The 14,323-nt window shown below is 54.2% G+C and overlaps 1 protein-coding gene across 1 annotated transcript in view; it reads right to left on the bottom strand.

Annotated features, from left to right (window-relative positions):
- Nucleotides 1–11,173, bottom strand: part of LOC134434264 (olfactory receptor 14J1-like) — a gene marked incomplete at its 5' end in the record, with an annotated part of 30,241 nt that extends 19,068 nt beyond the window's left edge. The window contains one exon of the mRNA XM_063182944.1: nt 10,682–11,173. Coding sequence (XP_063039014.1) covers nt 10,682–11,173 — 492 coding nt within the window. The remainder of the gene's footprint in view (nt 1–10,681) is intronic.
- Nucleotides 11,174–14,323: the final 3,150 nt, after the last annotated feature.

Genomic DNA, 14,323 nt, shown 5'->3' with positions numbered 1-14,323 from the left:
GACTTTTGGAGGTGGAATCCCAATTTTAGCCACGGGCGCCTGAAGAAGAAGGATGTTTCTTTTCCATAAGAAGTAAAGGGTGGAACCCCAGTGTTTCAGGGCAGAATAGAGGCAACCACCAGAGGCCAAGGTCAGCCAGAGTTGTATGTCCTGGCAGCTTTTTTCTGGGAGAAAACCAGGCATAGAGGGAATTTTGGAGGAGAAATACTACTTTATGAATCGGTGCCTGTGCAGGAGGGACAGTTCTTTTCCATAAGAAGGAAAGCGCCCCAGTGTCTGAAGGCAGGTCAGACCCAGCTCTCAGGAAGTCAAGGTCAGTCAGGCTCATTGGCAATGGCAGCTGTTGACTGGGAGCAATCCCAGGATATTGGCAATTTTGGAGAGGGAATCCCATTTTGGCTATGGATGCTTGAATGAGAAGGGCAGTTCTTTTCTTTTCCAGTTGAAGAAAAGCCCAGAGCCCCAGGGTTTCAGGGGCACATGAGAAAAGACCCTCGACATGCCAAGAGCAGTTGGACCAGTCAGGCCAAGCCAACCAGACCTGTTCCCTGTTCCCTTGGATCCATGGGGCCCTGCAGTGTCAGAGTGGTGGTGTCATATTGGATCCTTGGTTCCATCAGGCCCAGATGTGTCACTCTGGCCTCTTGTTTCCATGGGGCTCCACAGTGTCACAATGGTCCCTGGCTTCCATGAGGCCTTGCAGTGTCACAGGTGTCTCCTTGGTGTTGCAGTGTCACAATGGACCCTTGGTTCCATGGGGACCCACAATGTCAGAAGGGTCTCCTTTGTTCCATGAGGCCCTGCAGAGCCCCTTGATCCAATGAGGCCTCCAAGTGTCATCATGGCCTCCAGGATTCCATGAGGCCCCGCAGTGTTACAATGGACCTTTGGTTCCATGGGGTCCTGCACTGTCCCATGGGGCCCTGTAGTGTCACAATGGCCTCCTTGGTTCCACGGTGCCACACAGTGTGACAACTGCCCCTTGGCCTGCCAGGACTGCAGAGTGTCACAATGGTTCCTTGTTTCCATAAGGTCTTGCAGTGTCACAGTGGTCTCCATGATCCCATAAGGCCTTGCAGTGTCACAACAGACCATTGGTTTCATGCAGCCCCACAGTGTCACTATGGTCCTCTTGGCTCCACAAGGCCCTGAAGTGCCACAAAGGCCCTTTGGTTCCACAAGGCCTCCACAAGTGTAAAAATGGCCTCCATGGTTTCCTGAGGCCCTTCTGTGTCACAATGGACCTTTGGTACCATGATGCCCCAGAGTGTCACAATGGTATCCTTGGTTCCCCGGTGTCAGAATGGATCCTTCATCCCATGGACACCCACAGGGTTCACTGCGGTCCCCTCCATCCCACCAGGCCCTGCAATGCTCCAATGGCCCCTTGGTTCCCGTGGCTCCAAAATTTTCAGAACAGTCTCCATTGTTCCATGAGGCCCCTCAATGTCACTGTGCTCCCCTTAGTTGCACAGGGCCCCCCAGTGGGGGAACTAAATGGACTCTTGGTTCCATGAGGTTCCTCAGTCCCAATGGTCTTTTTGGATCTGCAGTGTCACAGTGGCGCCTTGGCTCTGTGTGGCCACGCTGTGTCACAATGGCTCATGGTTCCATGAGGCCACACAGTTTAACAAGGGACCCTTTGTTCCATCAGGCCTTGCTGTGTCACAATGGACTTGTGGTTCCATGAGCTTTCACACTGCCAGCAGCAGTCTCCTTGGTTCTGCAGTGTCACCACAGACCCTTTGTTCCATGAGGTTCCACAGTAGAACACGGTCACCTTGGTTCCGTGAGGTTCTGCAGTGTCACAATGGCCCCTTGGTTCCAAGAGGATTCTCGGGGTCACAATGGTCTCCTTGGATCCGCAATATCACCATGGACCATTGGTTCAATGTGACCCCAATGTGCCAAAATGGATTTTGGTTCCATGGGGTTCTGCAGGGTCACAATGGACCCTTTGTTCCATGAGTTTGTACAGTGTCACAGCTGAATCCTTGGTTCTGTGAGACCCTGCTGTCACCAAATATCTGAAATATGAGAATCAGATTCTTTAACTCTCATTTGCTATTTAAGAGGGTATCATTTACTGAGGCCTAATGTCCAATGTCCAATATGGGATAACTGCCAAATCTACATGGACATGTGGTTCTACCAGTGTGTTACATATACACAGTCATTAAATGTGAATCACAGTTTACCCATTTCCATAAAATCCACCGCAATTCCCAGATTCACTCCTTGTTTTCTCTATCCCTGTAGCCTTGAGCCAGATGTCTTCTTCTTCTCTTCCACCCATCCTTGCTGGGAAAGCAGCCCTCGCATGCCTTGTTCCTGTGCTGAAAGTTCACAGGCAGGGGAAAAATGAAATGAACCCTTCTGGTATCAGCCCCAGGCTTTGTGTGGGCAGGCAGAGGCAGGCAGGAGTCAGAGCTGTCAGCAAAGGAAGGGGCCAGCCAGGTGGGGCAGCCGGGGGATGCCGACAGCCTGCAGGGACAGAGGCGCAGGGCAGGGACACCGTGGGACAGCCTGGGCTGCACAGGGCACAGGCATTTGCAGCAGCTGCAAGACAGCCCTGCCAGAGCCAACTTGGGCAGCACTTTGGCCATGGCTGCTGGGCCTGGGCCTGAGGCAGGAGCAGGAGACAAGTGACCCTTGCAGGCCTGGCTCCTCATTGCCTCCTTGCCCCTGCTCAGCAGCCTGGCAGGGGCCGCCCCATGCTCCTGCCCTTGCCATTGCACATCCCCACATGCCAGTGCCCATCCCGGCAAGAGCCCTGAGCAAGGAGGGAGGGACAGCATCTGCCTGGCCAGGGGCTGGGGCTCAGGCCTTGGCCCTTGGCATTCCTCAAACACATCCAGCTTTGCTCAGCACCAGAGATACCTTGGCCTTGTTTGTCCCCAGCTGTCATCACTGCCTCCAGTTTTCTGCTTTAGCTGGAACCTGGGGACACTTTCTCAGTCATGTCCCTAAGTGGAACCCATTAAACATCAAGAAAGTTCAGAGTTTCAATTTAATTTTGAGTTCTTGAGATGTTTATTGAAGACACTCTCAGGGACTGAGTCTGATGCAAACAACACAAAAGCCCTGAGAGGGTCATTAAAGTTTTCCTAGTCAATTTACGGAGAAAGATTTCAAAGTAGTTATAAAAAATACGCATTCGTATTTTAAAGGATGTATTTTATTTTATTTCTCCTTACATCAGAGATGATTGCAGCATTCTGTGATTGATATTGACCCAGGGTCTCTCCTCAGCAGCTCCGGCCTGCTCACAGAAGCTGTGCCTGGAGCTCTGACCCAGTGTGGACAACCTTGCTCCACATTGCCCAGCCCCATCCTGTCTGTCCTCACTTCCCTGGGCCCTGCTGTGCTTGCAGAGCTGGCTGCACTCAGCCTAAGAGGGGTTTTACATTTTGGGGATTTTTTGAAGCAATCTCAAACTCCTGAGTTTCCCCACTGCAAACAGACTCACTGCTCAGGTGTGTGCCAGCCCCAGGTGCCACCAAAGCCACTGCAGAGCTGCTCTGGGCCAGCTGTGATGGTGGATCATCAGCCCAAGCTGCACTGGGCCCCTGCAAGGGGCTGTGGCCATGGGCACTGCACTGACCCCACTGCTGGGTTTGGCTGCCACGGCCATCGAGAGAAATTAAACTGTCCTTGGAAACACTGGGGAGGACTGGGACATACTGGGGAACACTGGGAACGCTGTGGGAGACACTGGGACACACTGGGAGTGACACTGGGAGATACTGGGAGAAACTGGGGACACTGGGGCAATTGCAGAGAAGATTGGGGACACTGGGGTACCTGTGGATGACACTGTGAGGAACTGTGAATGACTGGGAATGAACTCGGGTGTATTGGGACGGACTGGGCTGTACTGGGAAGGATTTGAGGGGTACTGGGATGTAATGGGTTCTACTGGGGACTAACTGGGCTTTACTGATAATATACTGGTCTGTACTGGGGATGAACTGGGCTTTACTGGGAGGGACTGGAGGAGGGTGAATTGGCTGTTCCCACCTCCACTGCATCCCATTTGCTGAAGCTCCCGCCAATCACCAGCGACACCTAATCAGCGCCAGGGATCCGGGCCTGGGCGCGGTGCTTACACGGGCAGCAATTTTCTTTTTGCCTACAACTCCCGTCATGCCCCGCGGCTCGACTGAGCCTCATTGCAGCCGGGAGAACAACTCCCGTCATGCCCTGCGCTCCACAGAACTCCGGCATCCGCCCCCATCTGTCCCATAAGTGTCCCCCAAACACTCCAGGATCCCTCAGTGCCGCCTCAGCGCTCATTCGGGACTCCCATAAGCACCCCCGAACCCCTGAGTGCTCGCACCCTCACAGATGCCCGGTACAGCCACTGCTGGGAATTCATCTGCTCTCGTCCCCCGTGGCCCCAGAGCCCCTCAGAACACAGTCCCGCGCCTAAAACTCCGGCCGTGACCCGCGCCCTAAAGAGCCCGGTTGGAGCTCTCCGAGCTCCTCCCAAGGGCTCCCGTGCCGTTTAGGTTCCCCCAGACAATCCCAAGTCGTGGCTCGGACGCAAAGGTGTCCCCCAAGAGCCGTCCCGGACTCCAAAACATTTCGTTCCAACCACTTCCGAGACTACAGCTCCCGTCATGCCCCGCGCCCCACCGAGAGCCATTGCAGCTGCACCCAGAACTCCCGTGATGCTCCGCGGCCCTGTTAAACCGTATGATACCCGCGCCTACAACTCCCATCACCCCCCGCGCCCCAGAGAGCCCCGTTGGAGTCCCTCCAAGTGCCCGCCCGGACCCCGAAGGGCCCCAAATTCCCCTCCCTGACCTCCAAGGGCCCCCCTGGCCTCCCAAGTGCTGCCATGGACCCCAAACTGTCCCTCAGAATCCCTGAGTGCCCCTCCAAGTGCCCACCCGGCTCCCCCAGTTGTCCTCCAGACCCTCAAGTTCTCTCTGAATTCCCTCCCCAGACCCAAAACTGCCCCAAATGTGCCCCAGAAATGTCTCCAGGGACCCCGAAGTGCAGACCCCCCCAACCCTGTCTGAGAAAAAGATGATAAAAATGATGACAAAAAGACTATAAATATAACTAATTAACATAAAGAGAAAGAAATAAATAGCCAATAGAAATTATTTAATTAATTCATGAAGGAATTGTGTTACTTAGAACCGATGATGAATAATTTTCTTGGTTGCTACAAATGTATCCAATTTTAATATAACTATACAAATTAGGTAATAAAAATATTGTATTAGACTATCCTAAATTCAAATAATACAATTATTATTTTGTTATTAATAAATTTTATTTATAAGGAAAAATGCTAAAACTTTTCTTTTTTTTGGAGATGTCAGTCCCAGGTGGGCGTTGTCAGACATGGTGAGGCTGGGGGTGAGGAGCAGCTTGACCAAACAGGCTCAGCCTGCAAGGGGCTCATTCTTATCCATGCCCAGACCTCCTAAGGAGACATTCAGCATCCAGATCACTTGGGGAATGCTTCTATCCCCTCTTCTCATAACTAAAATATAAAAAGATACTGATGTGATTAAAAAACCAAAAATCATGAGGTGCATTTTGACATCTTCCTCCTGAAGACAGCTCCAAACTGACTCCAGTCACTGCACAAGCCCTGGAGACTCAAAGACAATGGAGGGGAGACAAAGAGCTCCTGAGGCCTTTCTGTATTTTAATCAGACCCCGGCTGGATTTGGAGCTGGCTCCAGGAGCCTCAGGCACGCAGAGAAAGATGAAGAAGCTGCTCAAGGAGTCAGCAGCAAAACTCCAAGTGCCTTGGAGCATGGCTGGGCCCCAGAGAGGGCAGGGAGTGCCCAAGGCTGCCCAGGGCCTGGTGAGAGCAGATCCTTGAGGGCAGGATTGCAGGGAGCCCAAGGCTCTGAGCAGGGAACTGCAATGCTGAGCAAGGCCTGGCTTGGCTGCAGGAAGCAGAAAGGCCAAGCCCTGAGCCCAGCCTGGGCCAGCAGGGCCTGTCCCTCACGGCTGCCTCGGGGCTCTTGGTGGGCCAGGGGGATGTGAGGGGCAGCAAGGACAAATGGCATCAACCTGCAGCCCCTGCCAGCCTCCCCAGGGAGGCCGAGGGAGAAGCAAAGTGCGGCCCCTTCCAGGAAAGTTCCTCCTGTGGGGCCTCCAGAGGCGCTGCCCAAGCCCAGGGCACAAAGGCCTGGGTGCCGGTGGCCCTGTGTAGAAGTCCATCTGAAAATCCTTCATTTTTGCCTCACAATTGTCATGAGAAAAGACTACCGAAGGGTTAAAACTGCTGAGCCGGTTTGGAAAGAAAGTCTCCTGCTTATCTAGTATGTTCACAAGTGATGTTTGCAGAACACGCCATGCTGTACTCGAAGGGGGCATGCTGCCCTTTTCTGGACAATTGAACTGGACTTTCTTCCAAACTCCTGATCTGGCTGGACTGAGCTCTGGGGTGGTTCCCCTCCGCTCCATGAGAAGACCTCTCTTGCCTGTCTTCAACCACCGTGACGGACCAACAGAGATGCAAATCCCCTCGTCAAGGAATCAAGAACCCCTCTGGCACCCTATTGACACCCCCTTGGCACTCCCATGGCACCCCCCCTGGCAACCTCCTTCCAGAGACTGGGAATGTACTCCCTCCCAACTCGGGGAGGGGGAAAAACCTAACGTACCTGTGAGCATTCGGCCATGAAAACAATGGACTTCTCCCCTCCATGGAAACCTAATTTCAGCCACCTTCCCCCAACCAAGAACAGTATATATATTGGGGTTTGGCCCGACTGTCCTTTGAGATCTCCCCAAGACGTGTACCAGCGAGTTTCGGTGGCGGGACCCCGAAGACATCACGTTTTGGTAGCTATACCCCATTCCCTGACCTCCTTTCCTCCCTTTTTCCTTGTCTTACCCTTCTCTTCCCCGGATCCCTTAACCAAACGCATATTTAGCTGTGGTTGTAATCAATAAATTGCACCTTGTTGATTTGTTACTGCAAAACCCCTGTGCCTCTTGTTGGTTATTTTTGCACCCAAAAATCATTCGTCACCCGTTTATTTCGGGCGGACCTTCACATAATTGGCATCACAGACAAGGATTCCAGCAGCCAGTGAGATTTTGCAGGTTTTGTGTAGTTTGTAACCTCTTGCAGACTACACATGCCAAAGCCAAACCTCACGCTCGATTGAGCACACAGGCTCTGGAATTGACACAGAAGATTTTTCGGTGCAAAAGCAGGGAAAATCGTTACTGTCACTTCTGTTACTGATTTTACCGGCACGGACACTGACACTGATACTTCTCCTGATCCTGATATTGATGCTGTTACTGATATTGATACTGATATTGATACTGTTGTTGTTGTTGTTGTTGTATTTGAATTGAATCTGAACCTGTTACTGTTGTCTTTTGAGCTGAATTTGAACTTGTTACTGTTTTTACTGCTGTATTTTGTGTACCTGGACTGTCTAAAAGGGAAGGGGCAGACTTGAATTAATTAAGCAGTGCCTTTTAGACAGATATTGTCCCTTCACCTACACAGGGAGCAAGGGGCGGCCCAGCGAAGGCTGAGTGGCTTTTTCCCTGTTCTAGGTTTCTGGTCCCCTCACAGAGAAAACATTTGTGTGTGCGTGTAAGTGTGTGTGTCTAGACTGTCTGGAAAGGAAGGGACAATCTGAAGCAATTAAGACAGTGCCTTCCAGACAGATTTGGTTTCTTCAGCTATCTAGGGAGACAGAGTGGAACAAAAGTCTGTATGATTGTGTAACTTGAGTTCGCAAATCAGCTCCCTGGTATAGTCCTAGTCCCTTCACACAAAATGAGTGAAAATCTCAATCCTAATGCAAAATCTGACTTTTACACGTTGCTTGCTAAATACCATGCCAAACCGTCATCTGGCGGAGAAACTTGGGCAGAGAACAATTGGTGGATCTGTGATTGGCTTCATGTCATTGTTTCTAATTAATGGCCAATCACAGTCCAGCTGTGTGTCTCTCTGGTCAGACACAGGATTTTGTTATCATTCCATTCTTTCACCTTTGCTTGCAAGCCTTCTGATGAAATCCTTTCTTCTCTTCTTTTTGTATAGTTTTAATATAATACCTATCATAAAAGAATAAATTAGTCTTCTGAAACATGGAGTCAGATCCTTTTCTCTTCCCTCTTCTGGGACCTCTGTGAACACCACTACTGACCATGAAATTATTAAGTTTTTTAATATTCTCTGAAAGCACGAGGCGCATGCACTAAACACCTACAACTGGCTGGAGGGCCAGTTGAGTGGCGGTGAATGTTACACCAGAGAGTGGTGGTGAATGCTGCTGCATCCAGCTGGCAGCCAGACACCTGTGGTGTCCCTCAGGGGTCTCTGCTGGAGCCAGTTCTGTTCAATATTGTTACTGACAACATGGACGAGAGTGTTGAGACTTTCAGTAGTAAATCTGCAGGCAAAACTAAGCTGGGAGCGTGTGTCCATCTGCTGGAAGGTAGGAGGCCTCTGCAGAGAGACCAGGAACAGTTGCATGGATGGGCAGAGTCCAATAAGATGAAGTTTAATAAGTCCAAGTGCCGGGTCTTGCACTTTGGCCACAACAACCCCTGCAGTGCAACAGGCTGGGGACAGAGTGGCTAGACAGCGGCCAGGCAGAAAGGGACCTGGGGCACTGATGGACAGCAGGCTGGACATGAGGCAGCAGTGTGCCCAGGTGGGCAAGAAGGCCAATGGCTGCTGGCCTGGATCAGGAATGGTGTGGCCAGCAGGAGCAGGGCAGTGATTCTTCCCCTGCACTCGGCACTGGTGAGGCCACACCTCGAGTGCTGTGTCCAGTTCTGGGCCCCCAATTTAGGAAGGCCATGGAGGGGCTGGTGCGTGTCCAGAGAAGGGCAACAAGGCTGGGGAGGGGTCTGGAACACAAGTTCTGGTAGGAGCAGCTGAGGGAGCTGGGGTTGTTTATCCTGGAGAAGAGGAGGCCCAGGGAGACAAGGCAATATCAGGGCACAGGTTAGACTTGATGATTTCCAAGGTCTTTTCCAACCTTGCTGATTCTGTGACTCTCTGGAACCACCCGTGGAGCAGTTGCAGAAGGAGCCCTGGGCCTCCTCTTCAGAAGCTCCAGCAGCCCAGGTCCCTCAGCTTCTCCTGCCAGCCCCAAAGCCCATCCTGTCAGTCCTGCAGAGCCTCTGCAGCCCCTACTCAGTGCCCAGAACAGGGAGCCCCAGAGCCAGACACAGCAGCCCAGATGTGCCCCCCTGGCCTGGGGTGCCTCTGGCAAGGTAGCAGCACCAGGCACTGCAGGAGCCTGCAGACAATTCCTGCAGCACTTGTAGGATGATCCTGCTGCCCAAGGGACGTTCCCATGGTGCCAAGTCAGGAACTGCAATGGGGAGTGGGGGCAAGAGTGGACAGGGCTAACAGGGATGGGCTGTTTTCAGGGGAGGGGACGAGGATGGGCAATAGGAAGAAATCTGGATCGGGAAAGTGGAAAGAAAGCAAAGGTGAAAGCAAAGGAAATGCTCAGGGCAGTTTGGGGGTGGCTGCCAGGCAGCCCTGGCTCTGAGCAACAGCATCTGCAGTGGGACAGGAAACTCCCAGATGATGGGAACAAACTTTCTGGCTGACTGCAGAGCCCAGGACAAGGCTGAGTGGTTTCCCTGGTGTCCCCCAGCCCTTGCTGGCCCCAGGGGCTGATGGCATTTGTGCTCCCTCAGGTTCATGCCCCACACCAACAGCATGGGGGTGCTCCCCCTGCTCTGTGCAATGCAAACAGGGGCTGCTGAGCCAGTGCTGCCGTGTCTGTGCCTGCAAGGATGGGGCACCTGTGTGAGCTGGGGGAGAGGCCAGGGCTGCAAAGGGGGGATGTTGTTGGCAGCTCCATGAGGACGCTCTGGGACGCTGCCCTAGGCTGTGCAGCGCACTGGGGATGGATCAGCCCCTGCTCTGCTGCTCCTTCGCATTTGCCCCAGGGCCCTTGCAGAGCCCCAGCCATGCTGTTTGCCCCCAGCCTGCCCACGGCCAGCCTGGGGCTGCTCACGGGGCTTTTCTGTGCTGAGCATTGGCCTGGGCATGTTCTTGAGAGAGCCTGGGCAAGGAGCCTGGAGCCCCCAGGCCCTGGGCTGAGGCGTCAGCGCTGCCCCAGCAGTGCCCATGGCCTGTCCCTGCTGCAGCCCCGGCACTGCCACCCCCAGGGCTGTGCCCGGCCCCGAGAGCACTCAGGCCCTGCAGCAACACCAGGCCCACTAGGGCAGCGGGACAGGGCCACGGCAGCAGCACTGGCAACACCAAGTGCTGCTGCTCCTGCTGGGCACAGCTGCTGGGCCAGCCCTGATCTGCCCCAGCTCTGCACACAGACATTGCTGCTGCAGCTCCAGAGAAGGCAACGAAAGGGGCATCTCTGGTGAAAATTCTGCTGAGAGATCCTTTATTTCATTTAAAGCCACTGAGAGCACAGCTGAAGTTGACACAGTCTGGGGGCACAGGGAAGGTGGAGAGAAAGAAAATTAGAAATGGTAGAAACAGTGGCCTTGGTTTAGGGAGAATATTAAAACTTAAAACAGAGGGGGCAAATAACCAAACCAACAAAAACTACCAAATCTCACTTTTATTACAAGAGATATGCAGAAATTGGCAATCAGTTTAATATTTTCATAATTTTCCAGTCATCAGTCTCCACACTGCAGCCTTGAGCTCCTGGTTCCTCAGGCTGTAGATGAGGGGGTTCAGGGCTGGAGGCACCACCGAGTACAGAACTGACAGGGCTAGATCCAGGGATGGGGAGGAGATGGAGGGTGGCTTCAGGTAGGCAAATGTGCCAGTGCTGAGGAACAGGGAGACCACGGCCAGGTGAGGGAGGCAGGTGGAAAAGGCTTTGTGCCGTCCCTGCTCAGAGGGGATCCTCAGCACAGCCCTGAAGATCTGCACATAGGAGAAAACCATGAACACAAAACAGCCAAAAGCTAAAGAGGCAGCAACCAATGAAATCCAAATTTTTCTGAAGGTGGAGTGGGAGCAGGAGAGTTTAAGAATCTGGGGCACCTCACAGAAGAACTGGACCAGGGCATTGCCATGACACAGGGGCAGGGAAAATGCATTGGCTGTATACAGCAGAGCATCGAGAAAGCCACTGGCCCAGGCAGCTGCTGCCATGTGGGCACAAGCTCTGCTGCCCAGGAGGGTCCCGTAGTGCAGGGGTTTGCAGATGGACACGTAGCGGTCGTAGCACATGATGGTCAGGAGGGAAAGCTCTGCTGAGATGAAGAACAGAAAGAAAAAGAGCTGTGCAGCACATGCTGAGTAGGAGATGTCCCTGGTGTCCCAGAGGGAATTGTGCATGGCTTTGGGGACAGTGGTGCAGGTGGAGCCCAGGTCGCTGAGGGCCAGGTTGAGCAGGAAGAAGAACATGGGCCTGTGCAGGTGGTGGCCGCAGGCTACGGCGCTGATGATGAGGCCGTTGTCCAGGAGGGCAGCCAGGGAGATGCCCAGCAAGAGGCAGAAGTGCAGGAGCTGCAGCTGCCGCGTGTCTGCCAATGCCAGCAGGAGGAAGTGCCTGATGGGGCTGCTGTTGGACATTTCCTGTGTCTGCACATTTCAACATACAGAAGGAGGAAAGACAGGACAATGGACGGGAAATTTCTCACAGAAAAATCACAACTCTTTGTCGTACCTCTTTCTTTCCACTAAGCACCTCCCCCTTGTGTATGTCTAGGAGATCTTCCTTCACCATTGTTGCTGGAGCCCTGATTGCTGCTGGCCAATGCTGTTTGAGGAGCTGGACCTTGGCCTGCAGGACACCTGGGAGTCAGCCCTGACCCCCAGTCAGTGCAGGGGAACAGTGAGAGCAGGGCCCAGTCCTGGTGTTCAGGCTTGGATAAAGAATCTTCCTGTAAGGCTGCAGAACTGCCTGGTGAAGGGATGGGGATAACAGAAGGCAGAGCGAGGGATTCTGCTGCACCTGGGGAGAACAGGGAGGCAGGAGGATTGTCTGAGGCTTAGTGCAGACTGAGGGGAGCTGCTCTGTCCCTCTCTCCTGTTCCAGCTGCCCTGCACTTGCACCTATCTGAAATCCACTCATGTGTTTCCCTGGACAGCCAGGAGACACTGCTGAGAGCAGAGGGATCCCTGGCACACAAAGTGGCTCCTGCCTTTCCCAGAGTCAGCAGAGTGGGCTCAGTGCCAGCCCCCCAGGCTGCCCTGCCCAGAGCTGCCCGGGCACAGGGAGCTGGGACACACCATTGCTGTGCTCAGCCTGCACAGGAGGAGCCCAAGGGCTGGGCCTGGCCCTGCAGCTGGAACTGTTATTGCAGAGAGCCCCTCAGCAATGCCAGCAGCACCTGGGCAAGGCAAGGAGAGAGAGAGAGAGGCGGGCCTGAGGAAAAGCCTTTCCCTGGCCAGCCCTACTCAGCCCCTGCCAGGCAGCAGCAGGGCAGGACAGTGGCCCTCAGGCCCTGGTCAGCAGGGAATGGGCACATGGCCGCAGAGATGCCCTTCATCTCTGGGGCTGCTCTGCCAGCCCAGGAGGGACTGAGGGCCCTGAGCCCCCAGGCTGAGGGCTGTGCTGGCTTTGAGGGGACACAAGAGCTGTGCTGCTCAGGGCAGTGTCTGCCCTGCAGGGCAGCCCCGGCAGGTGCCACATCTGCCCTGCAGCAGGGCCTCCCTCAGCACTGCCTCCCTCCATCCCTGCCCACGGCTCTGCTGCTGGAGCTGTCCCAGCCCCAGCTGCTCCTGTGGCCCCAGGCTCCTTCCCCATCCAGCTGTTCCTGTGGCCCCAGGCTCCTTCCCTGCCAGAGCTGCCAGAGCCCAGCCCAGCCCCTGGGCCAGCCCTGCCCTGCAGCTGCTGGGCCCTGCAGGGATTCAAGAACAGCTCCCCCAGCCTGGGCACCATGGAAAGGTGATGCTACATGGATCTGGGCAGGTGCAGGCACTTGCTGAGGTGCCCAGGAAATCTCAGGGTGATGGTTTAAGTGTCTCAGCCCCTGATCTACACTGCACAGTTAATTTTCTATTGCCACCAAGCTGAGCCAGGGAAAAGTAAGAGCACAGATTCAGGAAAGCAGAGACCCAAGCAGGAAACTCCTGTCTTGAATGAGCTCATGAAAAGTCACCCTGGGCATGAGCTGGAGCTCTGGGCAGCCCTGGCTCCAGCTCCAGCTTCCCCCCCTGCAGCTGTCCCTGGCAGCAGGATCCATCCTGCCCTGTCCCTCTGACGGTGCCCAGGGCAGCCCTGCTCTGCAGCACGTCCTCCCCCAAAGCAGAAACAGCAGCAGAGCATCCTTAAAGGCACATCAGACCTGTCCTGGGTCAGCTTCAAGAGATCCCTCCAGGAGCACAGGGGACATTGCCCTGCACCCACACACTCACCATGCCCAGGGATCTGAAGATATTTCCCCAAGTGAAGTCTCGGCTCAATGTCTTCCCAATCCTGATTGCCTTCAGCCTGTCTCTGCCTGGCTCCTGTCCCCTCAGTGCTTGCAGGCAGAGCCCTCAGCCCTGCTGGGCTGGGAGAGGACCTGGTCCTGGGAAGAGCTGTTCCTTTAAAGCTCAGCAGCACAGAAACAGCACAAGGAATTTAATGAGCCTCTAGGGGATTTGGTGTTGTTTTCATCAGATTCAGTCCCTGAGAGAATGCTCCAAAAACTTCTCAAGAACTCAAATTTAAAATGAAACTCTGAAGCTTGTTGAAGTTTAAATGAGTCCCACCGATGGACACAACTGAGAAAGTGTCCCCAGGTTGCAGTTAGAGCAGAACACTGGAGGCAGTGATGACAGCTGGGGACAAATAAGGCCAAGGTGTCTGTGGTGCTGAGCAAAGTTGGATGTGTTTGAGGAATGCCAAGGGCCAAGGCCTGAGCCCCAGCCCCTGGCCAGGCAGATGCTGTCCCTCCCTCCTTGCTCAGGGCTCTTGCCGGGATGGGCACTGGCATGTGGGGATGTGCAATGGCAAGGGCAGGAGCATGGGGCGGCCCCTGCCAGGCTGCTGAGCAGGGACAAGGAGGCAATGAGGCCCCAGGCCTGCAAGGGTCTCTTGTCTCCTGCTCCTGCCTCAGGCCCAGGCCCAGCAGCCATGGCCAAAGTGCTGCCCAAGTTGGCTCTGGCAGGGCTGTCTTGCAGCTGCTGCACATGCCTGTGCCCTGTGCAGCCCAGGCTGTCCCACGGTGTCCCTGCCTGTGGTAGCTAGGGAAGAGGCGCTGCGGAAGATTGTCGCGATTTCACGGAAAGCCATCTCTGTTCCCCGTAGATAAGACCCTCTGTTACTCATAGATAAGAAACTAACAATAGGAATGTGGCCCCACTAACAGTAGGAATGTTGCCCCACTGAAGCCAGTAACTTTCCACTCCTTACCCAGTACTTTTCCATTCCCTACTAACCAT

Source organism: Melospiza melodia, unplaced genomic scaffold (assembly GCF_035770615.1).
Source record: "Melospiza melodia melodia isolate bMelMel2 unplaced genomic scaffold, bMelMel2.pri scaffold_34, whole genome shotgun sequence".
Taxonomy (NCBI): Eukaryota; Metazoa; Chordata; class Aves; order Passeriformes; family Passerellidae; genus Melospiza; species Melospiza melodia.
This window is presented reverse-complemented; position numbering and strand designations above follow the sequence as displayed.